The sequence below is a fragment of the Aulonocara sp. 'chitande type north' Nkhata Bay genome, linkage group LG9 (genome assembly GCF_057382095.1).
Source record: "Aulonocara sp. 'chitande type north' Nkhata Bay isolate Kocher_YH1m ecotype deep benthic linkage group LG9, A_spYH_male_GT1.1, whole genome shotgun sequence".
Classification (NCBI taxonomy): Eukaryota; Metazoa; Chordata; class Actinopteri; order Cichliformes; family Cichlidae; genus Aulonocara; species Aulonocara sp. 'chitande type north' Nkhata Bay.
Window position 1 is genome coordinate 8,971,556 of NC_141352.1, and position 26,701 is coordinate 8,998,256.

The window sequence follows — 26,701 nt, forward strand, 5'->3', positions numbered from 1 at the left end:
CACACACACACACACACACACACACACACACACACACACACACACACACACACACACACACATGATGACGTTTTTTCTTCTTTGTCGTTCGGCTGTTTCTCATCCTTGTTTCCTCTCCTGTCTCCTTTTTCCTGCTCTCTCATCACCTCAGGTCTCTCCTTTGTCTCCTTGTCTAACCTCCTTTTTTCTCCTCCTGGTTTAATGAACGACTTTCTTCTTCTTTTCTTTTTGCATCCGTCTCTCCGTCGCTGCCTTCTTCTCATTCTTCACCTCTGACTTCTTTGTGTTCTTCTTTTTTATTTTTGAAATCTTCAGTCTTCTTCCTGCTGCCTTCTTCATCCTGTTTCTTCATCTTTAGCTCTTCACATTTTTCGGCCTATCCCCCCTCCTCGTTCTTCTCCTCCCCCTGCGGCTTCTCTTCCTCATTCCTTTGCTTCGCCGCCTTCGTCTCTTCCTTCTGCTTCATTCCTCTTTGTTGGAGCCTGGATGCTCACCAGTTTCCTCACCAAGAAGAACAACCTAAACGTGCAGAAAGACATAAAATGAATCTTCTCCAAATGAGCAAAAGCTGAACGTGTTCAGTGAGTAGTTGTAGAGTGGAGGTGAGGATGAGTGTGAAATGTTTCATCTGTCGACAGGTTTTATTGTGAAAACCTTGAGCTCGATCGACTCGTCCGTTCTGTTTGTAACGCAGAATAAAAGCTGCAGTTGCTCGCATGATTTGACGTGAAAACACACGCACACACTCTGCAGGCTGGTGTGTGTGTCGCCTTGAGGCCTCGCTGCATGCTCAAACAAGCTAAAGCCAGTTTGAGCTCTGAACTTATTGAGCAGAGGCTCGTCCTGTATTTCAGGTGATGAAAGAGCTGTGAGGGTTTGCACACAGGGAGATGTGGAGGAGGAGGAGCGACTCCTGCAGGAGTCCTCTGTCAGGTCACTGATAGGTTTTACATCCTTCCCAGCATCCGCAGACACCTGAGCGCCGCCGAGGCTCCTCCTCATCCCTGTCGGCCTGCAGGAAGCAAACTCCAGGTAACGTTTAGATCCCAGGTGTGCAGCTGGTCAGAATCGTAGACCGGGACAACGACCCAAACGCCTTTGTTACTCGTGTTAAAGTCACAGAAAACAAAGAAACGGCGTTTTCACCCGTCTGTCTGCTCGTCTGCGTGCAGCAGAGCGTCTTCCTTCCCGTCTGTCTGCTCCCATTGTTCTCTTTTCTTTCTTTGAACGACGCCACTCCTGCCTGACGGCGAGCCTTTCACTCCACCTTCGCCTCTGTAAACACATTTCAGGCCCCTTCCAGGACAGGACGGCCTATCAGGAGCGAACAGGCCCCTTTATCCCCTTTATCCTGAGTGGGTGTGGACACATTTAAATTAGGACGAATAAACAGACTTCAGGTAGCGTCCCGTCAGGGCCGCAAAGGACAGAACACAGAACAAGCAGTTTAGATGGACGACAGCACCAACAGTCGTGCTCTCAGAGACCACAGGACACACTGAGACAGTGTTGCAAAGAAAACTGAAATGACCCGAAGGGGCCAACAAACCAACTGAATCATCAGTGAGCCATAAATTACAAAAAGAATGTCAAACGACTGAAAACAGACCAAAGAGGAGAAAAACTGCTTTTAAAATGTGAAATAACTTCAGATGAAGACGTGAGATCCAAAACTGCCACGAAGCAGCAAACGCCCGGTGAGACTGCAGAGAGCTCTGACATGGAACCGTGAAGCAGCCACAGAACAGCAGTTTGGTTTTTGGGACGGCGAGTCGTCTGCAGAGGATTTACATCACAATGCAACGATACACGTGCGCCCGAGGCGGCGAGCTCCGAGAAGGACGACGGGCACGACAAAGAGTAACCGGCCACGAAGAGGTGTGGAACGGGTCAGGACAGTCAGAGTATTCGGTCCACTTAGAGAAAGATTTGAGGGCCGGTGATTTTGTTGGGCTCGGGCTGAAACCTGCTCACTTTTCTGTCATCAGCTGAACATCTCGACCGGCATCCGTAAACCAACGGGAGACCAGCTCGTCTCTGCAGGGAGAGCAGCACACGACCCTCTGCTGTGTTATGGATGTGGCCAGCTGTGTGTGTGTGTGTGTGTGTGTGTGTGTGTGTGTGTGTGTGCGCCTCCTCCCACTCCAACACACACCAGTGTCTGTCAGCCTGCAAATATGTGGGCTGTGTGTGTGGGTGCATTTTTGTGTTGTTCACACGCAGACGTAACACTTCCAGTTGTGTGAGCAGGCGGCGTGTGTGTGTGCACGCCAGCTGCTGTGTGTGCGCGCGTGTGTGTGTGCAATGAATGTGTTGCTTGTTGAGCAGAGAGACAACTGCTGGATGTTGGAGGAGTCATCTCTGTGAGGACGGAGAGACTGAGGAGGACTGAAGTGATGGAAAGACGGGAGAAGGAGAGACTGAGAGGAGACGCTCGGCGGCTCAGAGGGAGAATAAAGTGCAGTTAAAGTTTAGAGGGTGTGAGGAAGGACACGTTAATGTGTGTCAGGACGGGTTAGATCAGTTTGGCTGAACATTAAGACTGAGAGCCGGGAGCAAAGTTCAGCTGAAGGACTCGTGTTCTCCAGCCTGTTAAGTAAATGAGACCAAGACGCTCGGCAACAACCAGGAGACGCAAAAAGACGGAAAATAAGGAGCAGACGGACTCCAGGGGACTCCAGGGGACTCCAGGGGACTCCAGGAGACTCCAGGGGACTCCAGGGGACTCCAGGGTGCAGCAAAAAAAAAGATGGAGAATTTTGTCAAACGAGTGAGGCAAAGCAACAAAAACACCAGAAATGTTTAAATCGACACCACAAATGAACAAAACGACACAAAACTAGGTGGAAAAAAATGATTACATTTAAAAAAAAGTAACAAGTTTTCATACAAAACAACAAAAATGCAAAAACTAAATGTTTCAAATCACCTGAACAAAGCATCCTATCACAGCTCCACCTGAACCAGACGCCGCTGTGCCTAATAAACTGGACACTGAGCTGTGTGTCGGCATGACACGCTAACATCTGCTCGCCGCCGTCGCGCTGAAGACACTAACGGCGCAAATGTTTGGCTGAAAGTGCACAGAGCTGGCAGGTTAGCATCTGCTAACACACGTAGCTCGACCAGGTTAGCATCTGTTAGTGTGAATGAATGGAGCTCTCACAGCAGAGGCCGCTGGCTGTCTCCAACACCTGTTTAAGTGTGTGTGTGTGTGTGTGTGTGTGTGTGTGTGTGAGAGAGACAGCTGCTCAACACGCAACCCCCCCACACACACACACACACCATGTCTGTAATTACAGAAGAAAGATGGAGGACAGTCCGGGAGGGTCCAGTCTTTGTGTTCAGGTTAGACAGGATGAAGCATCAGTGGCAGTCTGGTGTTTGTAGTTTAATCATCAGTCTAAATGACTACAATCGGACCAAACAAGTTCTAAAATTATAAATGAAACAAAACATGGAAAAAGAGATCAAACCCATAAAAACGTGACAAAAACAATGAAAGCAAAATGCTAAAGTGACAACGGGGACGATGAACATGCAGAAGGGTTTAAAAATACAAGAGAGGGCAACAAAATCACACAAGATTGGAAATAAAACAAAAACCATACGATGCAAAACACTACAAACCAAAAAGCACAAATCTAAGATGCAAATGAAGAAACTTCTGGGCCGTAAACCTACAACGATCAGCCGTGAAACAGGGAAAGAAGAAGAGCACCAAAGACGAGCGTTTGAAACGAGGCGTGTTTTATTGTGTTGGTATTTGTGTGGGAGGCCGGGCGGCAGCGCATTTACAGCCCGTCTCCTCGCGCACAATCGCAGCCGGCTGAGAAAGATGCTCCGTGCGTTCTCTCATACTCCTCATCAGCAGTCAGCTGATGCCTTCTCTCGCTCGGATACAGGAAGTAATACTGCAGCGTCATGACGGGCAGACGCCGGCGCGCGCTGCGGTTGGAGCGCTGCTTCCATCACGCTCTCAGTCAGAGCGTTGAAGCTCAGAGTTAACCAGTAACCGCGTGCACTGACTCATCCGAGGAGATAAGGATGCAGGGAGGGAGAGAGGAGGGTGGAGGTTGAGGCGGCAGCGGGAGCCTATCCGTCGTCAGGTTACGCGGAGGGTGGCGGGCCACCAGCCAATCAGGGCGCAGCAAAGTTTACAGCGTCCGTGCGGGATGAGCAGCGGCTCGTCTGGTCTGACTGGATTCTCTGTCTCAGGCGCTCGCTTCTTTCTCGGGTTCTTCTTCTTCTTTTCTCACTTCCTGTTTTCTCCTCCACACCCTGTGGATCCTCTCTCTCTCTCTCGACCCGCTCCATCCCCGCCACACGAGCGCAGGTTGTGAAATAGTTCAACGAAACGCCCCGTTTCTTCGTTCAGAGGCCCGAGTGACACCCGAGGACATCGTCCCAAAGCAAACAGCAGCAGACCGAACGTGTTTCCAGCAGAGTAAACACGAGCGAACCTCCGGCGTTCAACGATAACAGCAAAGACGTGACACAGGATGCCGAACGGATACGTTAAAGGCTGAAAACGACACAACTGAGACATAAACCGCTAAAAACAAAAGATGACACAAAACAAACTCCAAGAGATAAATGTGAGGACAGACACATGAGGTCAGAAAGGTTTACGGGGACGCAGGAGCAGAGACGTGTCTCAGCAGAAGCTGCCTGACAATAGTCACGTTTCTACGTTAGCTTCACATTTATTCAGTTTTTAGCTCGTTGAAACAGGAAGTGCCAACAGCAAATTCTGCTTAATTTTCCAAAACGTGCACAAAGGCTGACGGTGACTCTCGTCTAACTGCACTCTCACTCTTATCTAATCCTCCTTTTCTCGAGAACTGGTACAGGTTTCTGCCTCTCAGGTGTTTCCCCTCCTCTCTCGCCTCCCTCTGCACTTGTCCATGCCTGTCACCCGTCAGCAGAGCGGCATTCTTCAGCGCACGCATTCCTCGTCCCGCTCGGCGAGTTATTTTTACCATCAGAGTGTATTACAGGGCCCCGCTCTGCCGCTGGCCTGCTCGCACACAGTTAAAAGCATCATCACCAGGCTCCTCCTCGGGTGTTTGTGCGTTTGTCACGGCTCACATTCTGTTCCCAGTCAACCCAGTTACTCTGCGACGCGCTCTAACCAGAACACGCCGGTGCCGTGGCCTGATTGATCAGCTTTAACTTGATTATTTTCAATGCAGACTTGCTGAGTAATTGGAGGCAGTTTGTTACTTTTAGGAAAATCACATGATGCTGTTTGCAGACCCTGGATTGGTTAAGTTCTGCTAAAACATAAAACACAACTGGAAGATGGATGGATGACTGTTGACGAATCAAAATCCAAGCAGTGCAAAGGCTTAATGCTAACCTGAAAATGAAGCTAATTTCACAATTTATATTTAGACTTTATTAAAAGAATCAGCGTCATCAACATGGCAACCTCCGAAGTTTACATGCTAGCTGTTAATGCTAACATAAAAAATGCTACTGTGGTGCACTGTATCCCTTGGTAGTACCTACGGCCATTTATCATCCACAGCGTTTTTTAATATTAGGCCATTTTCACTGTGTTGAATAGAATATAGCCAAACCTCCCAACCCTTTTTTTTTTTTCTTTTTTTTTTCTTTAGAATTGCCGTCTCCGTTTATTCGATTAGCTTAAGGTGGCTAAGCTAAAAACCGACATCCACATGAGTACCAAAAGCCATAAATCGCCCCATTGAAACCCATTATAAACGCTATTTTTCACTGCACAATTATTACCATTAACGTAGTGGCGATGGCTTAAGTTTCGTTTTTGTTCTGTAGTCAGGACCTTAGAATTGTAATTTTTTTATTTGGCCACCGGGTGGCGCCCTTGCTTCACATTTGACCCCTGCTGGAAAACAGCGGGCTTCTTGGACAGACCTGCGGGAAATGAAGCCTCATTTCCGGCGTGCAGCAGCGGCTTCGCCCGCTGATCGGGCGGGACCATTTTCGGCCCCTAGGAACGTATGAGGGTGCTTTTTTTTTTTTTTTTTTTTTTTTTTTTTTAGTCAACAGGAAATGACGTATTTGTTGTCACGTGGTATCGGATGTGTGTGCTGCAAAAATGAGTCCCCGGTGATCGTGCCCCGGTAATCGTCGCGACTTACCCCGGCAAGAATGCACTTATTTCGGCCTAGAGGAGGAGCATTTGCCGCCTGGAGACCATTTTCTGGTCCTGAAAAAAAAAAAAAAAGGCGATCGAAATGACTGTTGGTGCCAATCTTTAGTCCATCTAAAGGCCTAATTATAATAACAATTGAATATTACCTCAAATGTTTTTTTGGGAAAATATTCAAGTTTTATGTTTTTTGGGGCAAAAAAAGCAGTGCGCTCATGTGACGAAACCGGGATATAAAGGGTTAAAATCCGCGAAATGTAATTAAAACTTGACATGAATATTTCAAGGAGAAGTAGGTCTAAAAGATTGGCTAATTTAAAGTGGAATAAAATATTATTTTATAAATTTTTTATAGCACTTTTTTGGGCGTGGTCGATTGGGACCGATAGTGTGTGCATTTTATGAAATGCGCTCCTGCAAAAAAAATAAAAGGCGATCGAAATGACTGTTGGTGCCAATCTTTGGTCCATCCAAAGGCCTAATTAAAAGTACAATAAAATATAACTTTCAAATGTATTTTATGGAAAATATTTCATTTTTTCATTTTTTTCGCCAAAAACGGCCGTGCGATCATGTTACAAAACCGGGATATAAAGGGTTAAAATCCGCGAAATATAATTAAAACTTGACATGAATATTTCAAGGAGAAGTAGGTCTAAAAGACTGGCTAATTTAAAGTGGAATAAAATATTAATGTATAATCTTTTTATAGCACTTTTTATGGCGTGGTCGATTTTTGGCTCTAGGACCTCATAAGGGGTACGTTTTTTAGGTACTACCAAGGGGTATTTATATATTGCGAAAAGATCATATTTCCTCTTTTAGCGTGATGTAAAAGCTACGTGTCACTTCATTTTACGCTAATGACTAATTTTTACGTAAAGGTAAAAAGCAAATTTAAACATGCTAGCATGAGGTTCATGTGAAGTATCTCTGACACTGAGTACGAGATGCTAATGCTACTCTGTAGTCCTGTGCCTGTTTGGCTTTATAAAAATACTATCATTAATGTTGTTAATTCGTTACATCGCCTTTGTTTAACATAACTGCATCATCTGTTGCACTTTAACATGTTAGCACAGTAGCATGTAGTTTATTTATATCATGTATTTTATTTCAAAGATATTTTTTAAATTATTGTTATTATTAGTAATCATTAAAACAAAGATGTCACTTTGAGTTTGTCTATAAAACCACATTAACCTTTAGTTTATTAATCTTACTTATGATGCTAACAAGATAAAAACAGAAACTTTGGCTAGCATGGGTTAAAGTTAAATCATGTATAATCTAAGATCTCTTTAACTTAGCTTCCAGTGCACGTCACTACATTACAGTTCTATAGTTCAATGATGAAAACTGTCTGCTGTTAGCATGTAGCATGATGCTAGCATGTACAGTTAATGTGGGTGTTAATGAATCATTAGGAGCTTGTGTTTTGTTTTAAAAGGATACAAAGGCAAGTTTCAAAGTATGAAAGAGTTGTCTTAGAAGATTAGCTTCTGCCTTGATGCTAGCATCTCGCTCACATCAGGGCCTGTGTATCGTTTCATAGTCGTTATGTGCTTTATATTTATTAACCTAAAGTTTTGACCCTGCTGGTATTAACAGTGCTGGCAGCTCTGGTTTCCAGTTTTAAGCCGCGCGGAGCCGTTTAGTGCTGCAAAGCTAGAAACAATGCAGCAGGCTGTGTCTGCAGCAGAACAAAGCTAAAGTGAGTTAGTGGGGCTAGCTCATTAGCTGCTGGCTTAGCGGGGGCTTTGTGTGGTGGTGGGGGAACACGGTGATAAATCCTAGTTTAGGTGGGAGCCGTGGCACCTCCCTGTATCAGCTTACACCTCCTTTATCTGCAACAATACTCAGCCCATTAACACTGACGACAGGCCCTCAGCAGCAGATAGAAAACCTGTTTGTGAAGCTCACGATGGCTTGATTTTAAAGTGAGCAGCTAGAGAAATGCTCGTTTTCTTTAATCCTTTCTGTCTGTTGCTTCTGTGTTGTGGAAGAAAAAATAGACATGCATACAAAAATGGGCCCGGGGTCGGACTTCCTACACGTGCAGCTCTCTCCGATTAACGTGAGATGACTTTTGCAGGATGCAGGATGTGCTAAAGGTGAATTCGGCTTTATTTTTCAAAGCCTTCACACAGGACAGCCTGTGAATAATCACATTTTTCACCTTTCCTTGGTTTCAAAACCATTCTTGGCTCGTTGCTGGCTCAGGAAGTCATCTGTTACAGACTTATTTTTCTAAAACTGAATAAATCCACACTCAGAATATCTCTGTTGTTCATTTTTTCGTGGTTTCAAGGTGATTCTTGGCTCACAGCACTGATGCTTTAACATTAACAAATATTTTTGGACATCTTGTACTGATATTTAGTTCTACATGTATTTAGCTCTCTGCATCCTCGCCTTCCTCGTCTTCCTGTAAACGCAGACTTCTCTCTGTCGGTGATGCGGGTGCAGACGTTTTCTATCCTCCCTCATCCTCCTCACCTCCAGTCTCAGCTGCCTCCTAATTGGTCTTACCAACCCTGTTAAGCTCTTAATCTCTCTCTCTCTGTCTCCTGCCCCCTTCCATCATCCCTCCATCCGTAAATACGTCCCTGAGCTGTGCAGCCTGTTGCATCCCTCTTATCCCTCCATCTTTCCTCCTTTCCAGCATATCTTTTGTCTTTTTTTTGTCTCGCCCTCCCTTACCGTAGCCTCGCTTCGCCCTGTCTGACAGATTAGCGTCTTTGGGCGGCTCAGTTAAGCCTCTGTTTCCTTTGGGTTTCTTCTTCTGCACTTTTTTATTTCTGAAGCTGTAAATAAAAAGTAAAATGTCCTGACAAACGTCACTGCTGCGGGCAGATATCAGCAGATAGCAGGTATCTTTCTGTTACCCATAATGCACCGGGCCACTCTGGGCCTTGATGGCGCCTCCACAGTTCAGTTTGTGTTTTGTGTTATCTGGCAGCCGTGATTGTATCAGCACATAATGCAGCACACTGACCTCTGTACTCGCTTTTTATTTGTAATGCTGGACCTGAAGGTGTGTGTGTGTGTGTGTGTGTGTGCGTGCGTGTGTGTGTGTGTCAGAGGCGGTGCAATGACGAGTGTGACTCAGACTCTGAGCCTGCTCACCTCTGCGTCCCTGCAGCTCTGTGTGTTGTTTCTGCATCGTTTACTTTGTTTATGTGGATGCGAGCGTTTACAGTCTCGAAACAGTAAAACATGGCGCGTGTCCGTGGAAACGCTCGCTGTGGGCGGATACATTTTCACTGTTTAAATTGTTTGGGTGAAATCAGGGGGCTGTTTCTTCTTCCACAGGGGGCGCTCTCGAGCTCGGCCAGAATGTATATTCCACGATGTAAACCGCAGCAGTATGATCGAGGGAATAGATGTAGTTCTGTTTCTATTGTAGTGAAATCTGTGATTATCGTCACGGCAACAGGAGCCGTGTACGCTCAGTACAAAAGCCTAATAAAATGTGAGCATGCTAAGTGAGCACTCTGCTGTATTCCAGTATTTACGGTAAAACGTTAAACAGTGAAAACCTGATAAATGAAAACACTAATTACAGTAATGACACAGCCCACTGTGGGTGTGGATAAAGGCCTTCCTCAGGGTGGACACTTCAAATAAAACCAGTGTTTCTACAAACTGCAGCTTGTGAGCTGCTGCAGACGTAGTTTTACAGCTTTAAACAGAAAACGATCCAATGATAATAGAAGTGAATGCAGTTTAGCTGCACTGGTGAAAAGGGGAATATTTGTGTTATTGTGGAAACACATCGAGTCCACACGTTCACGCTGGTGCATCCAAACTTGGTGTTTGTTTTTTACAAGTTTGTCTGCCTGTTGTTGTTTCTGTATTTGTGTGTAAACGTGTGTTTGTGTTACTGATGGTCTCTCTGTGCTCTCCTCCCTGCAGTGTGAGCAGTGGTTGCAGACACACACACAACAAACCCCGCCCCCTCCCGCCCCGAGACAGATTCGAGCGAGCGTTGCTTTACGAAAAAGACGGGTAAATATGCTCCTCCCTCCTTTCTCATCTTCATCCCACCGCCACCTTCACCTCCTTCCTCCTGCTCCTCCTCATTGTTTCGCCATCTTTCATCCACCTGAAGTTAAACGCTCACCTGTAAACGCTTCCAGGCTCCGCCTCTTTGGTAGCTCTGGGAATGAATGTTTCTTCCTGTTTCTCGTGGCACAGTCCGCCATCTTTGTTTCAGTGGCTTCTGCTTCAGCTTGCATGGCGTTTGGCCGTCTCTGTCCCTGTCAGCGCTTTGCGTTTTCGCACTCAGACCTGATTCCAGATGTGTTTGCTCCTGGAAATGTTTCAGCGAGTTTTCCGGCTTTCCGAGGAGACGGAAGGTTGGACGTTTTCATAAACGCCTCTTCAGTCTTCTCTCTGTGTCCAGCCTGGTTTCACCACTTTATTATGAACCTACGAGCTCCTGAAGCTCCTTTAATGTCTGTGACAGTGATGATAACCAGGCTTTACAAACAAACATTAGAACCACAAATAAAACTCAATAAATAAACATCAAAGGAAACAAACTGAGTTGAAATTACATAATAAGATACTGTCAGTGTGATTGGTGTTTGGGCAGATAGCCCCGCCCTCCCTGAGCCTGGTTCTGCTGGAGGTTTTTTCCTCCCCACTGTCACACAGTGCTGCTCGTACGGGGTCATCACCTGGTTGTTGTTGTTGTTGTTGTTGTTGTGAAGTGGCACAGAGAAAGTTTTAATTGAAGCATCAGTCAGAAAAGAATAAAAACATGGAAATGAAAGCGATTCGAGTACTTTAAAAACTATTATATTAAATAAATATATATAATTAAGCATGTCAGTTACATCTATGTTGTTTTGTTCTTTTAAAACATGTATGAAGGACATTAATTTACTTCAAGTCTAAAAGGGAATAAAAACAGAACATGGAAACAGTTTCTATGTTCTGATAATAAATTCTTACTAAAATGTGTTTTTATTTAATTAATGATGTTGTATTAATACACAAACATTTATTTTCCAATAACTATGAAAGTATTATTAGTACTTAAGAAAATAATCTTTTTTAACTAACATTTAAAGTTTAATTACCATAATATTACAGTTATTCTTTTTTTAAAATTAAATCTTTGACAGCTTTCAAAGGTTTTGAAGCGTGACGATAATAATGACACAAAGTAAAACATTAAATATCACATTAGAAACAAATAAATTTATTTATTTTTTTTAAATTTGTTAAAGATCTTTATAGTGAAACATCAGAGGGTGAAGTGTTTGGTAGGAGGGGAAAGATGGGGCAGCGCACACACACACACACACACGGGAGGATGGATGTGTTGAGGAATCTGCTTCCTGATTGGCTGAGAGCTGCAGACATTTTCCACTGTGAGCGTGCTCGGTGGTTGGCTGAGACGCTCCCCTCCCCCGCTCTGCCTGCCGGCTGCGGTATGCTGTACAGTGGAGCCGACACACCGTCGATGCTATCTCAACACTTTATCACGCCGGGTCTAAACTCCACACACACACACACACACACACACACACACACACACACACACACACACACACACACAGAGGAAGCAGTCAATGTGTAACCGAGCTGGAGGGCAGCGAGCAGGCAGAGAGGGGAGATGAGCAGAGGAAGAGGAGTTAGAAACAGTTTGTAAAAGGCCGATGGAGGAGGAGGTGGAGACTGATGGAGAACGTCTCTGAAAGGCTGTGGACATGCTGTCAGTGTTTAGGGATGTTTGACATGTTTTTAAATATAAACATGGTGTCCTGGGATGGCACCCCCTCTACTGATATCTGATTGGCCACCTCTGGTGCCACCCCAGATTTGCGCTGCCATGTCAGTGCAAGCATGGGCGTATATACGGGGGGGTCAGGGGGTCCACGTCACCTTTTTCTTCTCGAGACATCACTGCAGGTCCAACTATAAAACTGGAAGCTGCTGTGTTTGTTACAGCTACAAACTCATCAGAATGATAAAAGATAATCGGATTTAAAGACGTAAATATTAGTGTTCAGTCAAGTTTCAGTGTGGCAGCTACTTTGTTACAGCGCAGGTTTAAAATCATTTTCACCAGACGTCACTCTGCTTTGCTTTCAAACTCAGCTCTGGGTCCCCCCCCTTAGAAATCGGGGCGTGTGCCACCCCATCTAAAAACTCTTATATACGCCCCTGCTTCCATGACTCCTTTGAAATCCTCCCGTGATACAACCGTTCGCTGTGTGGCGATTACAAAAGGGGCCGCTCACATAAAGTGGGGCTGCATGTGGTGCCTGGGTGTAAAGAATAAGACCTCTGTGCTTTTGGGTTCAAGTCAACTCTTCAACAAACACGGCTTTTGTGCTTCGTTGAGGTGGGAAAGTTGCTGCCTTGACATTAAAAACTGGCGCCTGTTTATTTTGATGCTTTTAAATGTTGATATTAGCAGTAAGCAGCATGGAGGCGCTCGCTGATGTCCAATTTAGAACTTTTTTGCCAATTTTCTGGAAATTCTGTGAACACTTGAGCAATATTTTGAAATCAGTGTTTTTTGGGCTGAAGTTGTGTAGATCTGATGAAGCGTGGCTGTGCTCAGATCAAATAAACATCTGTCTACATCTGCACTGAAAGTCGGTCATGTTTTTAGAAAGAAGGCAACGCACGACATGCTTTTGTCCATGCAGCTCAGAGAAAGTCATCTCTGCCTTGGGATATTCAACTTTTAGTTTCACAAGTGTGCGTTAACAAGTTTGGGCAGAGTTCTGCAGCGAGGAAACAGGAACGTCGGGATCGGCGGAGCGGTGGAGGATGGGTGATGGCAGCTGAGTGTTAGATGGAGGCTCGGGAGGGGAGGGGGGTCATCAAGAGCGAGCGAGAATGCCCATCAATCTCTCTCTTTGCGAGCGCACATGGGGAAGCAGCAAAACGCTCTCTTGTGACTCCCGTGAGTGTGAACTTCCTGTTGTGGTCAACCAGCGCAGAAACAGAAAGAGATAAAGAGGCTCTGACTTTCTTTCAGTTTCTCCTACGAGTTTGGTGAATTCCCATGAATAGCACTTCTCTCCATCACTGTCACAAGGTTGGAAATCATCCCAGGATTTCCTGTCGGGAACCTGCCCAGTAGATTATGCATTAGATCATAAGGTTGTGAGTTTAGAAAAAAGGACATTTACAGCATTACAGAGGCAGCCCTGACCGCTCCACGCTGCAGCCAGCGCCGTATTTCATCACAGCGTTGGTATTCTTAGATAATCAGCGCTAACGCTGCCGAGCATCCGGTGCTAATGTGTGCTGAAAATGAAGCAAACGCAGATGCACCAATGGCTGCAGTTCCTCTAATGTCCACTTGGGGCTAATTCAAGCGAACATTTTCAGCCTTTGTGGATCTTGCTTGCTATAAAAGGCGCAGCACAAGATATTTATTTTTAACTGTTAATCGTGCAAATATACAACACTGCAGTTCCAGAATAAGAATGTGTTGCTAGAAATAAGCGAAGTCGCTTCCGTTTAGATAAACAGTGTTGCAGTGCTGTTCTGAATGAGGCCGAGAGGGTGATGGATGTATAGATGGAGGGAGAGTGACAGTTTAGGGAGGTGTAATAAATAGCCAACATATGGTGACTGGTTCCTGTCCTCCCCCTCTCTCACTTCTCTATCTGCCCATGCATCCCTCCATCCCTCTGCTCACATCTCTCCTGCTAAACACAGACTGTTAGCTGACACCGACTCACAGATACAAAAACACAGTGGTATAAATACAAATGGAAAAGGTTAGAAAAAGGAGGAAGAGGAGAGAGCTGACCATGGCACAGTCTGCTTTCCTCTTGCCTTTGTGTCCATTAATTGATGCTAGATAAGGTTTCTAATGTTTGCTAACAGCAGTTTACAGTTGGGCCGTTTTGATTTACCTAGTGAATTCAGGAAAATGAACACAGACGAGGCTGCTCACACCAGCAGCTAACTCACTAGTACTGTTAGGCATATACAAACTACAAAAAGTACAAGTAAATGAATTCATATGTTGGTGGGGATTACTGTCTGAGATTAATAATTGCAGCTGCTAGGCTAATCCCATGAAACATAGCTAGTGTGAGAGAGGGAGATTATCTATGACTTAGACTTCATAAACTTGTGACAGGTATTTATCATAAAAGAAAGAAGCTGGTGAAGTAGCCTCTTATCATGCTAGATGATAACTTTAGTGCCAGAGCCTCTAAGGCAGGGGTGGGCAATCCCAGTCCTCGAGGGCCGGTGTCCTGCAGGTTTTAGATCTCACCTGGGTCAACACACCTGAATCACATGATGAGTTCGTTACGAGGCCTCTGGAGAACTTCAGGACATGTTGAGGAGCTAATTTAGCCATTTAAATCAGCTGTGTTGGTTCGAGGACACATCTAAAACCTGCAGGACACCGGCCCTCGTGGACTGAGATCGCACACCCCTGCTCTAAGGCATGCTAGCCAACATTAGCTGTTAACACAAGGTAAAAACTGGATTATATCAGAAGGTTAAAACATAAAGTTCATGCAGACTTATCTGTAGTAAAATTATAAAACTTGCATGTTTCTGCTTCCTAGTTTTCAAAGTGAATAAAGAAACAAGGACAGAGAGGATGCTCTTAATCCTCGTTTACATCCTTTACCTCTCTACCCCACACATCCATCCTGTGCTGTGTCCACCCTCTCTCTTTAATTACCGTCTGTCACTGGGTTACATCTTCACACAGTTGGTGCACAGCAGGAGGTTCATGACGTGAAATCACTGACGTTAGACTTAACTAATTCTGCTGGTTAAATACCTAAAATAGGGACAGAAATTAATATTACTCCATTGGTAAAAACTTTATGACATTCTTGCTTTCACAACAAATTTGAAAAGCACAGAAATGAACTGAAAGGGCTGTACCCTATCAGGGGTGCACTGCGTAGGTGTCATGTGACTGCACCTTTGAAGTTAAAAGAGTTGAAAGTGTGCCACTGCCACAGCGTCCTCCTAAGGTCAAAAGAGGGTGATGGTCCTTACAATGACAGATGTACGAGTACACACCCACACACACGTACAGATACATTCATGCTCAGTGGCTCCAGCACGGTGACCTTTTTCTGCTTTTGCATGGATGTGGAAGAATGTCAGGATGTCAGAGCTGTGTGTGTGTGTGTGTGTGTGTGTGTGTGAGAATGATGGCTGGGAACAGATGTAGTAACATCAGCCATCTCTCTCACACACACACACACACACACACACACACACACACACACACACACACACACACAGTGCTCAGACTTCGTGCTGCGTTCAGGGACCGTTCCTTTTAAACTGGTTTAAACATCGTCGTAGATGTTTGTAAAACTTTGGCGCAGACTCCTTTTTATTTACTATTTTTCTTTGCGACACGTGTTGCATTGACACTTGCACGTGTTGGCGCCGTCTCTCGGTTTGCAGCGTTCTGAGCAGCCGGGTTAGGACGGTTGATTTTGGGAGGGTTATCTTTCTCCATCCTTTTTTCCCAGCTTCCTCTGGCCTCTCCTCTCACAGCCATCTGTTGCCGTTCGTTTCTGCGGGCTGTAAAAAGTGCTGGCCGAGCACTCTGGCAGCCAATCACAGCGTCCGATTGCGTGTGTGTGTGCGCGCGTGCACCTGCCGTGGCCATGTAAGAGCGTGTCATGCAGGAGCGGTGATACACTCAGAGGTCAGTGGAAACACGGCGCGCTCGCTGCCAGCTGTCAGCGCTCTCTCGCCACGTTCCACTCGTCCTTTCTCTTTTCTTCTCCTTTTCTTCTTCTTTGGTTTTGCTTCATGTGCTGTTTTCATTTGCAGAGACGTGAAATCTGTGCAGTAAAGTCATCGCGCTCACGTTGTCAGATCTGTGTTAACGACCACATAAAGATGGTTGTTTTTTAAACTCCTTGTTAAGGTCGTCGTTAGATACCAGAGTAGTTGTTTTCCATTTGTTCCCACTCTGTTTTTTACGAGGACAGGATAAAATGTGGAGAAGCTGCTGCGTTTAAAGCCTGTGAATGTTTGTGGAAATAACGGCGCTGCCCTGCAGGTACATTACAATAACGGTTTAATGCTGTGGTGCAACTCGCTGTGCCAAAATCAGGAAGAGCGCCGCTGACGAGGATGTGATGTCAGCGTGACTCAACTGCTGGCCACAAACATGGCCACCGCGGGAGGGTAACCCTGAAGTGGCGCGACTCTGCGACGCGCCAACTAGTGTCGGGCTGATGGAGGCGTTTGACTGCAGCCTGGGCCTCCATTGGCTTTTTCATCATTTTTAGGAGTCGCTGCTTCTTTCACTTCCTCCTTTTTTGAACTAGGAATGTCCAACACACACACACACACGCACACACGCACACACACACACACACACACGCGCACACACACACACACACACGCACACACGCGCGCACACACACGCACACACACACACACACACGCGCAGCCTCTTTCTGAGCTGCAGGAGGAAGTGGCCGGCTCTGGAGCGCTTCTTCCTCTGAGGGCAGACAGGAAACTGTAATTAGCTTTCGTCTTCTCCTCTCTGCAAAAAGCAGAAGTGCCCCTTCTCTCCTCCTCCTCCTCCGTCCCTCCATCTCTCCCTCATATGTCGCTCTGGCTGGTAGAAACAGGTGTGAGGGCTGCAAAGCCACGTTTGGCCCCCTCTGGTCCAGTGGGCGCTCGGCCAGAGCTGCTTTTGTTTGCTCATAGATGGAGCGTCTTCCTCTGCCGTCTCTCTTTGTGAAGCCTGTAAGTGTCAAAGTAAATCAGAAACTCAGGAACACAGCAGTGCTTAAAACCGTACATTTAACTGAATCCTTTCTCCAGACTGCTTCTTTTTAAAAGATCTTTCTCAGGTTTGCTGTGCAGCACTTGTGCAGCACTTGTGCAGCACTCGCAGGGTTTGTGAAAGCTTTTCTTCAGTGAAACCAGAAACTCCAGCTGAGCTGAGCTCCCGTGCTATTCTAATCTCAGTCAGCCTTCACACACCACTCAAAATCCTCATGTCCCCAACTGACAGAGGAGTTTGTAACAATCAGCCGAGCCTTTGTTTACTGTGCTGCGGCGCTCGGGTCTGCACGCGCTCGCTGATGCATCGCAGCTTTAAACGCACACGTCTTTAAATGGACTTTGGTGGGACGGGTTACAGGATGGTTACTCTCTAATAGTGTGTGTTTGTATTGCAGCAGTCATGGAGAACTCCACAGAGGAGCGGCAGGAAGGGGGAGGAGCCAACACTGAGCTGACGGAGGAGGAGGAGAAAACGCACAAAACCCTCAAAGGTGCGCGCCAAACCCCGGTGAACATTTAATGGTTTTAGCTAACAGAGTAATAACAGTCAGCGATGCTGCTCTTCAGGAGCGATCAACGGAGTGATGGAAGGAGCAAAGGAGGTGGCGAGCGGAGGAGCGAAACTACAGAACGGAGACAAAGGTGGAGGAACCGTGGGAGGTGGAGGAGAAGACCTCTCCTCCATTAATGCCATGATGTCAGCAGTGATGTCAGCAACAGGGACCATTAACGGCGGAGACGGTGGGAGTGGAGCCCCTTCAGCCTCCTCCTCCGCCGGCCCCTCCCCCAGGTGATTACAGACAGTTTTCAGACTTGATTAAAAACTTTGAAAAGTTAAAAGTTTAGATGATGAGCTGAAGTCGATGTTTAGCTTCAAACCTGAATTCATTTCTGCACGTGTGAGTCAAACGGTGTCCACAGAGCTACATCTCCAGATTAACATCTGTGGGTGGAGGACGAAATGCTGCCAGACACGTCTGCAGGACAAGTCAACGGCATTGAATAAGATTTGGCCAAACGCAGCTGTTAAAGTTTCCTTCAGCATCGCTGCAATCCTGAGAGATTCGTCACAAACAGGAAGTGCTGATAGACAGCTCGGCTGCTTTCAACGGGACAAAATGTAAAGAAATTAACAGGATTTAAATGACAGCTCACAGAACAACAGGAGGTCATTTCAGCTGTAAGTGTAATTACTCGCATACGCTCCGGGCGGGATTAAAATCACTGAAGCACAGCAGGAAACATGACAACAGCCCCACCTCCTCTGGAGGAATAAACCCCATCAGGATGGAAACCAAACAGAACGAAGCCGCTTGCTTATTAAACAGATTCTGCACATAATTCACCAAATTCTTTCCTCTGGGACTCATTTTGTAAAGCAGGAACAAACCAAACACCTTCTTCAAAAGGAAGCTGTTGAGTCTGTTTTGTTTCTCTTGATACTTTTTATTTATGTGTGAAATGTTTTGTCTTCTTCTCCGTTTGAAGCCCTTCACCGAGCAAGTCCCTCACGGCAGCCATGCGAGCCCCTCCCGGTCGCAACGCACGACGCAACCAGGTACGCGACACCTCGACCGCGCCGCTTTGGCCCGGCCTCCGCCTTTGCTGCCCACAGCAGGACGTGCAGCTTCTCCTCTTCCCTCCTTTTCATGTTTTTCTGCCTCGTCACTGTGGTTTGTTTCTCCTCTCCCATCACGCTCGCTGGCATTCCACGCCGCGTCAGAACTTCCTGTGGTTCAGCAGGAAAAGGAAAGCGCTGCCTCTGAGTGGAGGGTGTGTGTGTGTGTGTGTGTGTGTGTGTGTGTGTGTGTGTGTGTGTGTGTGTGTGTGTGTGTGTGTGTGTGTGCGCGCAGTAATTTGTAGAGATTGTTTTCTCAACGTTTCCTCCCAGAATGATGAGCAGACGAGGCCTGACTGTGAGGACATTTAGCCGTCTGCCTCGGGTCTTCACAATTTGATGCACCTTCAAAGAGGTCATCAAGGCCTTTTGTTTTAGGGCCGTCTGTCTGTGAATGAATCCCGATAACATGAGTCCCCCTAAATCATTATATTAGCACGGGTCCCCACGATGATAGAAAGACAGATTTGTGTGTGTGCAGCTCTGCAGCCGCTCGGTTGGTGTTGCAGCTGGATGTGAGGCATCGGCTGACATTAGGTCATCGGGTCAAACTTGGGCCACTTCAGCCCACATCTGGACACAGCTGTCAAGCCACAAACATGCTCCACGGGGTGAAGCCTGGTCCAGCCGGCGCCGTCATGTGACCCACGCGCTGTAATGTTTTGACTGTGGTGATCACTGTGATTTGGTTATTTCAGCCTGGTTTTTGTGGTAGCATGTTTTAAATATAACAGAAGAAGAAGAAACCAGTCAGGTGTGAGTCTAAGTGCTGCGCGGGTCATGTGACAGTTTGTAGCTTCATGATTGGATGACCTTTGATCTTTGTTTTCCTTTCCTTCAGGACACCAAAGACGACAGCTCATCTTATTGTTGTCCACTGTGTGACAAGAACTGTCAAACGCAGCACCAGCTGACCATGCACATTAGACAGGTAAACACACCCCGCTGTGACGTGATGCTAAAGAAATAACTGAAGATGTTCAGGAGAAACCTTCTGTGTGTCAAAGCTGCTGCCGCTCGATTTATGAGCAGGGTATAGATTAGAATTTTATTTTGAAAGGGCAGCCTCTGTTATGAACATATTTCAAAGCATTATTTTACTCAATAGCATTATGCTTTTCAAACAGGTAACTTTTGGGGCTTTTATCTTGAAAATTCAACATATTACAAAGCATTCTTTTCCTTAAAGTCAGGCTGATGTGTCCAAGCCCAAATAAGTAAAATCCAAATAATAACTTTTCAGAATAAAGTATGTCTGCTTCCCGTGTATTCCTAGATGTGTATTTTATTTTGAAAGGATAGCATGTTTAAGATCTTTGATGGCCTCGCCAATATCCTGCCAACAGTCTGTTACCAGGTTACTGCAGGATTTTACTTCTACTTAAATCCAACACATGTCTAGTGACATTAGAAAATCAGGCTACTATACAGCCAGGAGGCTCTTATTTTGAAGGTGAGTTCAGCAGACGCAAAACAGCAGCTGCTATATAAATAAATGGTCACACGGTGTCTACATGTGCGTTTTATTATTATTTTATTCTTTAGGACTTTAGTTTTTTACTGGGGTACCACTATTGTGTGATGAGACTCTTATTTTGAAGGGGCGCGTCCACACTGTCAAACATTATACACGTCTGCTCTGTGACCGCTCATAAAAACGAGGTAACTCTGAGCGTGCCTTACGTCCCGCAGCACAACGCCGACGCCGGAGCGACGGATCACTCCTGCAGCATCTGCGGGAAATGCCTGAGCTCGGCCTCGTCGCTCGACAGACACATGCTGGTCCACAGCGGCGAGCGGCCCTACAAATGCAACGTCTGCGGCCAGACCTTCACCACCAACGGCAACATGCACAGGTGATCAGAGCGCACACACACACACGTCCTGCTACCTGCCAGCCAATCGGAGACGAGCACCTCATTCGAGTTAACATGCAGAGGCAAACATCTGGATTACATCGACCTCATATATGCCCACATTTTAAGAGTTTAAAAAATCTATGTCAGTGTCACTGCTTAACACACACACACACACACACACACACACACACACACACACCATACAAACTCTGGGGGAGGAAGTTGGAGTTTAACATGATCACCAGCCAACCGTCATGGGAGAACACCACCAAACTCCTAGTGTGTGTGTGTGTGTGTGTGGGGGAGAGGGGGCGGGGGTTACACAGGAAGTTGGAAGATGACTTTTAACAACCCAACCCCAATATACACACACACACACACACGCAGGCTACAGTTAGGTTGTTTGGTCTGATGGTGAAGGCTGGACATCACTGATAAATAAATGACTGGGCGTAGGTCTGTGTGTGTGTGTGTGTGTGTGTGTGTGTGTGTGTGTGTGTGTGTTCGTTAGCCAGAGTCTGCATCAGAACAAACACCAAACCAGACGTTACAAGAGGAAGTGTAAAAGTGCAGATGCTAATATTTATAAGGTCGATGTGCATTTTATTTTGAAATGGAGTATTTCAGATACTTTTTTATTTTTTAATAATAATCGTCATTCGCACATTTTCCAAAGCATCCTTCCTGTTCTTCAGGCTTATATTTGTTGAGTTATTTTTAGCTAGCCTCTAGCTGAGGCTATTTTTACCTGATTGGGCTTTTATTTTGAAACTTTACAAGAAAGAGAGAAGTCAGGGATGGCACGCTGCATTGAACATGTATTAGCTGATTTGTAATAATAATTTGTAATAACAATAACTAGACATGTTTTACATGGGAACACTGTTACTGCGTTTTATTTTGAAAAGCTGCGCCTTTAAAGCAGCCTAGTAAGTTTTTGTAAGTTTTTACAGACTTTACTTTGAAAAGAATCAACTTTTGTTCCATGTGAGCCGCGTTGTTTGGACTTTGAAGAGTAATTGGAGCTCTGCGCTGAGCCGTTAGCCGAGGCTCTGCGGTGCGTGCTGGAGGATTGTTGTTCAGCCTGTTGCTTTGAGCCTGACAGATGTCGGCCTGTCTCTGCGTCCTCGCTCTCAGCGATGGTATGAGGAGCTGTGGGCAGGAAGGAATGACTGTAGGCCGACAGAAGCTCTCAGATCTGCTGGGTGTCGCAGCCGTTTTTCCCTGTGTCATCATGTCTGCTTCAGTTTTGCTGGCTCTGCCTGTGCTCGCGTTGTTTTTGAGCTGCTCTGAGTTTTAAAGCAGCAGAAATGTCTTTAAGCGCCTGAGCTGAGGCGGAGGAGCGCGTGTCTGCAGACAGGCAGCAGTTGGATGAAAGAGCTTTGTTGTAGCATAAAACTGCAGTCATGTGTGAGTGTTTACGGGCGCAGACTTTGTTCTTGTTTGAGTGTTTTTGTTTTGAACTAATGCGATGAGAGGAATCAGCTGTCGCTCCAGTTTCTCCATCACCGCTCACACTCGATGTTTCCTGAAGTCTAACAGAAGACAAAAACACGTGCTCCCTTCAGGCACGCGGGGTTTTCTATGACTCACAAAATCCACCTTTACGGAAACTCGACGGGCCGGTTTGTCGAGTCTCCGAGCCCGGGAAAGCGAGCACAAAGAGCAGCGCGGAGAGACGGATGAGGCGCTGATTTACAATGCAAACTGAGCGGAGGAGGAGGAGCGGAGCATCCTCTCAGAGATTTTCCTGCTTCACACGAGCAGAGAGGAGGAAACAGAGTCCATTTTGTCTCTGAAGCTGCTTCACTCCAGTTTGTAGGGAGACGACCTGAGGAGGAGGAGTTTGCTCTCTTCCTATTTACTTTCCTGTTTCCTCCTTCCTCGTTTTCAGGTTTCCTCTGTTTCTGTTTTCTTTCTTGTTTTTGCTCCTTTTTTTCCTTGTTTCATTTCCTTATCTCCTTTTCTGTTTCCTAGCTTTTCTCCTTGATTCCTTGTTATCACCTCTTCTTCCCTTCCTTGTTTGCTCCCGTTGCTCCTCCCCCGGTGCTTCTTTCATTACTTGTTTCCTCTCCTTCTCTCCTTGTTCTGTTTCTGGTGTGTGTGTTGATATGTGGACTTCAGCAGCTGTTTGCAACACACACACACACACACACACACACACACACACACACACACTGGGTGATAAGGATTGTGTGTCAGCTGACTGGGCAGGTTTCCTGCGCTCTGATTGGCCGGCTGCAGGGCCACAGTGCGGTTTGAGCAGACTTTGCTCTCTGGTTGGCCGCCTCCTCTCTCCTCTCCTCTGATAGGTTAATGAGCAGCTTCCTGTCAGCTGCTCTCAGATCTGCTGACTGAGTGTGAGGACCTCTTATGGGCGTCCAGCTCGCTGCCTGACACCTATTTATAGATGCGGGCTCCTCAGCCCCACACCTGCCTGTGTGTCCTAAACACTCATTACCTCACAGCACCTCCTCGTCTCCTCCTGATGTCACCTCCTTTCGTCTCCTTTCCTTCCTAAAGATTTTTTCTGCTGTTTCTTCCTTTTTTTTCTGCTTTATTTTCTTTTCCTTATTTCCTCTCATCTGTCCTTACTTCCTTTCCTGCTCACATTTCCTTTCCTCTCCTCCTTACCTCTTCACTGCTGTATCTTGTGACCTTGATGACCTTTACAAACGCACGCACACTTTCACGCACTGTCTCGCTGGCTGCTGTAGCTCCGCCCCCTCCTGTATCCCCACACACTCCCAGACCACTGACTGGTATCAGCTCTCGTCAGGCTTTCCCAGAATTCCCGGCGTTCCTCGTTAAATTAACGATGACTCCGCAGGTCTTTTGATGGCATGCAGGTAAACGCCACCTACCTTCGTTTCTTGTTTCAGACACATGAAGATTCACGAGAAGGACCCAGCCAGCGGCCTGCTCCCCATCAGCCCCCCCTCTCCCACCAAACGCCGCCGTCCATCCGTGAAGAGGAGGCAGGGCCTCGAGGAGGAGAACGGAGAGGAGCCGCCCCACAAGAAGGTAAAAACACCAACGGGAGCGTCGGCCATCAGGAAGGGGTGGGGTTTGTTCGGTTAAGGGAGATAACAAGTTGTTGTGTGTCGAGGTGGCGGAGGACGCGACGGCAGACGAGGCAGTGGCGGGCCGCGGCTCGGAGGAGGAGCTTCTGCCCTGTCCCATTTGCTTCAAAACCTGCAGCTCCAGACTGGATCTGGACGCGCACATGGACACCCACCCTGACACCGCCCTCAGGTACCGCCTTAACCCCTCCATCTTTCTTCTTCACCTTTCCTCTGCTCGTTTCCTCTCCTTCCCCTCTCTTCCTACTTCCTTTTCTTGTCTCCTCTTTTAAAATGGTTTTGCCCTTCTGGCTTCTCTCCTTGATTCCTCCCCTTTTGTCCTATCCTCATTTCCTTTCATCGAGTACATTTACTTGGTTACTTTTTAACTTTACTCTCAGACACTCTGTACTTATCCGACCTTTCAAATTAAGAGTTTGTTCATGAATCTGGACGATGGTCGGCTGGGAGAGGGGACGAGGGAGGCAGAGAAACACTGGGGAAAAGAGAGAGAGAAGTGAAAAAGGAGGATGTACCAGGAACATCTGTCACTATGGCAACACAACAGCGACAAAGTTTAACATGGAGGAAAAGAAGAAAGAGAAAATTAGGAATCAATGTAAAGAAATAAAGCAAGGTGAAGGACACGAGGAGACAAGAAAGAGATGAAAAAAGGATGAAAAGCAAAGTAAAGAAGAAGAAACATCCAAGAGTGGCACTAAAAGACAGGGAAGGACGCAGTGAAGGAAGGAAGGAAAGCTGATGAGGAACTATGGGAAAAGGCAGAACTGAAGTAGGAAATGGGGAAAACTATAAAATACTAATAAAGTTCAAAAGAGGAAGAAAGAACAGGACGTAAGGATGGACAGACAGATAGGTAGGAAAGGAGACAAGGAAAAGAGAAGGAAGGATACAAAGAAATATAAAAGCAGGACATGAAGAGAAGAAAAAGAAGAATAAAGGAAGGAAAGGAAAGAAAGGAGCAGAGAAGGAAAGGAGGATGGATATGAGACAGAAAGAAAGGTTAAAGGAAGGATGGAGAGCTGTAAGGAAATAAGAAAGGAAGCACAGAATGTTTGTGATGAGGGAGAGGAGGAGGCGAGCGGGCAGCGCTGAGCTTGTTATGGAGGAAGGAGAATATTTAGCTGTAAATCCTCCCTAATCAGCCGGTAAGAGGATCGAGTACCCTGCAGGGATGGAGGAGGATGGAGCGTAATTCACCTCACCCAGGATGATGGGTGGATGTTCGGTCACATTAAAACCAGACGAAGACAAAAAGGTGGTGTTTAGGTGTTGAAGTGCGTGAGGGAATGTGAAACCTCCGAGACGACGAGCAGCCGTCACATCACCGCCTCGGCTGCAGGTCGGTGATTACAGACTGTGTCTGTGACAAAGGCGTGGCCTCCTGCATCATGTTCAGGAGTAACAACACGGTTTGTCTGTATTAGTTTAACATCAGTTTGTAGCTGCAGTAGTGCCGCCGCCCACTTGGGGGTCTGCACCCCTCGATTTGGGAGTCACTGCTGTCAGGTCGAACGCTCAGGCCGCTCTCAGCCTCGTCTCAGGCATGCTCACACAGCACGCGAGCAGTGGCAGCTGCCCCTCAGCAGGCTTCCTCAAGCTGACCAATCAGATGAAAGTGAGCTTGTAGAGGCACAAGCGCAGACACAGGAGGCACCGTGTTGCTCCAGCTTCCTGTTTCAGGCCATGGTTTTGGTCTCTTTGTTCGATCGATCGATGAAGAAACGACTAACCATCTAAAGTTTCTAAAAAAGGTTTGTCACAACACGAAGCGAGACGCAGTCTGTAGTTCGTAAACATGATTCGTGCTTGTTGAACGCCGTCACCTCAGCACTGCAATGTTTTCATGTAATAAAAACATAAAGACCTCTAAAGACTTTTTACGTGATTACTTTGAAGGGTCAGGAAACACTGGAGTTGTTTTGCTTAAAACTAAAACGATGACAGTCAGCAGCACAGTGATCGATGTTTCACCAGTGGGCTGATTGTTACACAGACGCTCGGATGGATGAGGGCGGAGGTGCAGGTCTGACTGATGGAGTTCAACAAGTGCTGCTCCACATATGGTGCAGACCCCCACCATCCTCTGACAGCGTAACTGAGGGGATTACACACACACACACACACACACACACACACACACACACACACACACACACACACACACACACACACACGATGTGATAAGAGTGTGTGACTGCGGCAGACACTGGGCAGCTGTTCTCTCAGCGCTTAACGAGAGCCGGACCAACACCGGGTTATCACACACACACACACACACACACACACACACACACACACACACACACACACACACACACACACACACTTGTCTTCCTGCACGTGTGTGTCTTTAACCTGCTGAATAACCAGCGGTGTGATTTCCACGTATCAAGCTGTGTCTGTAGTCCTCCGTGAAAAGGTGACGGACGAGCACGAATCAGCTCAAAGATCACATCCTCTCTGCTGGCTTCAAAGTTTCACACAAACTTTAGCACGAGCTTCGTGAGTGAGCGCCTTCAAACTGGAAAAACAAGAGTCAGGAAGGCACGAAATGATGTCATCACCTCCTCTTTGTCAGCCTGCTGGTCCCCACAAACAAAAAGGAGAGATGTCGCCTCCTGGTGGCGGGAGTTCAGAGGTTTTTCAAAATGCAAAAATGAAGGACAATGAAAACATTTTTTCCTTCTTCTGGGCAAACATCGAGGACTTCTCCTCTCCATCTTCTTAAAACAAACAAACTCACTATTTAAACCCTCCGAGCGGATGACTAACAGGATATTTCCAGTCGTTAGTCAATCTGATGATTGTTTGAAGTTCACAGAGAAAAACCAGATTCCTGCTAACATGTGTGGGAGGAGCTTTCTTGTTTTTCAGTGACCAAATATTTTGGATTATTTGACGTTTTTTCTGATTCAAGTCTGTCTTGAATTATTGCCTCACATTCAGGCAGCATTTTCTTCTGTGTTTGTGTTTGCAGGTGTGATCTCTGCTGCCTTTCTTTCCGAACCCACCGTGGTTTGCTGCGTCACAATGCGGGGGTTCATAAGCTCCTCCCCCAGGACCCCAGCGGCCGCCCTTTCATCCAGAGCAACCCCTCTATCCCCACCGGCTTCAATGACTTGGCCTTCATTGACTTCTCCTGCAAGAAGTTTCCTCACATTGCACAGGTGTTCATCCGTCAATGTGTTCCCGTGGATCGCTTCCTGGATCGAAATGTCGGGAT

At 46.5% G+C, this 26,701-nt stretch overlaps 1 protein-coding gene across 6 annotated transcripts in view; it reads left to right on the plus strand.

Moving 5' to 3' along the window:
- rreb1a (ras responsive element binding protein 1a) overlaps positions 1-26,701 on the plus strand; it is a 54,790-nt gene that overhangs the window by 15,338 nt on the left and 12,751 nt on the right. For 3 of the 6 annotated variants that reach the window (XM_086305611.1, XM_086305612.1, XM_086305613.1), the window contains exons 2-10: positions 10,058-10,150; positions 17,311-17,406; positions 17,483-17,705; positions 18,404-18,473; positions 19,375-19,464; positions 20,226-20,389; positions 23,275-23,416; positions 23,502-23,647; positions 26,456-26,645. In XM_086305611.1, coding sequence (XP_086161737.1) covers positions 17,316-17,406; positions 17,483-17,705; positions 18,404-18,473; positions 19,375-19,464; positions 20,226-20,389; positions 23,275-23,416; positions 23,502-23,647; positions 26,456-26,645 — 1,116 coding nt within the window. In that variant the 5' untranslated portion in view covers positions 10,058-10,150; positions 17,311-17,315. The remainder of the gene's footprint in view (positions 1-10,057; positions 10,151-17,310; positions 17,407-17,482; positions 17,706-18,403; positions 18,474-19,374; positions 19,465-20,225; positions 20,390-23,274; positions 23,417-23,501; positions 23,648-26,455; positions 26,646-26,701) is intronic. The other 3 variants (XM_086305614.1, XM_086305609.1, XM_086305610.1) reach the window with 3 other exon arrangements.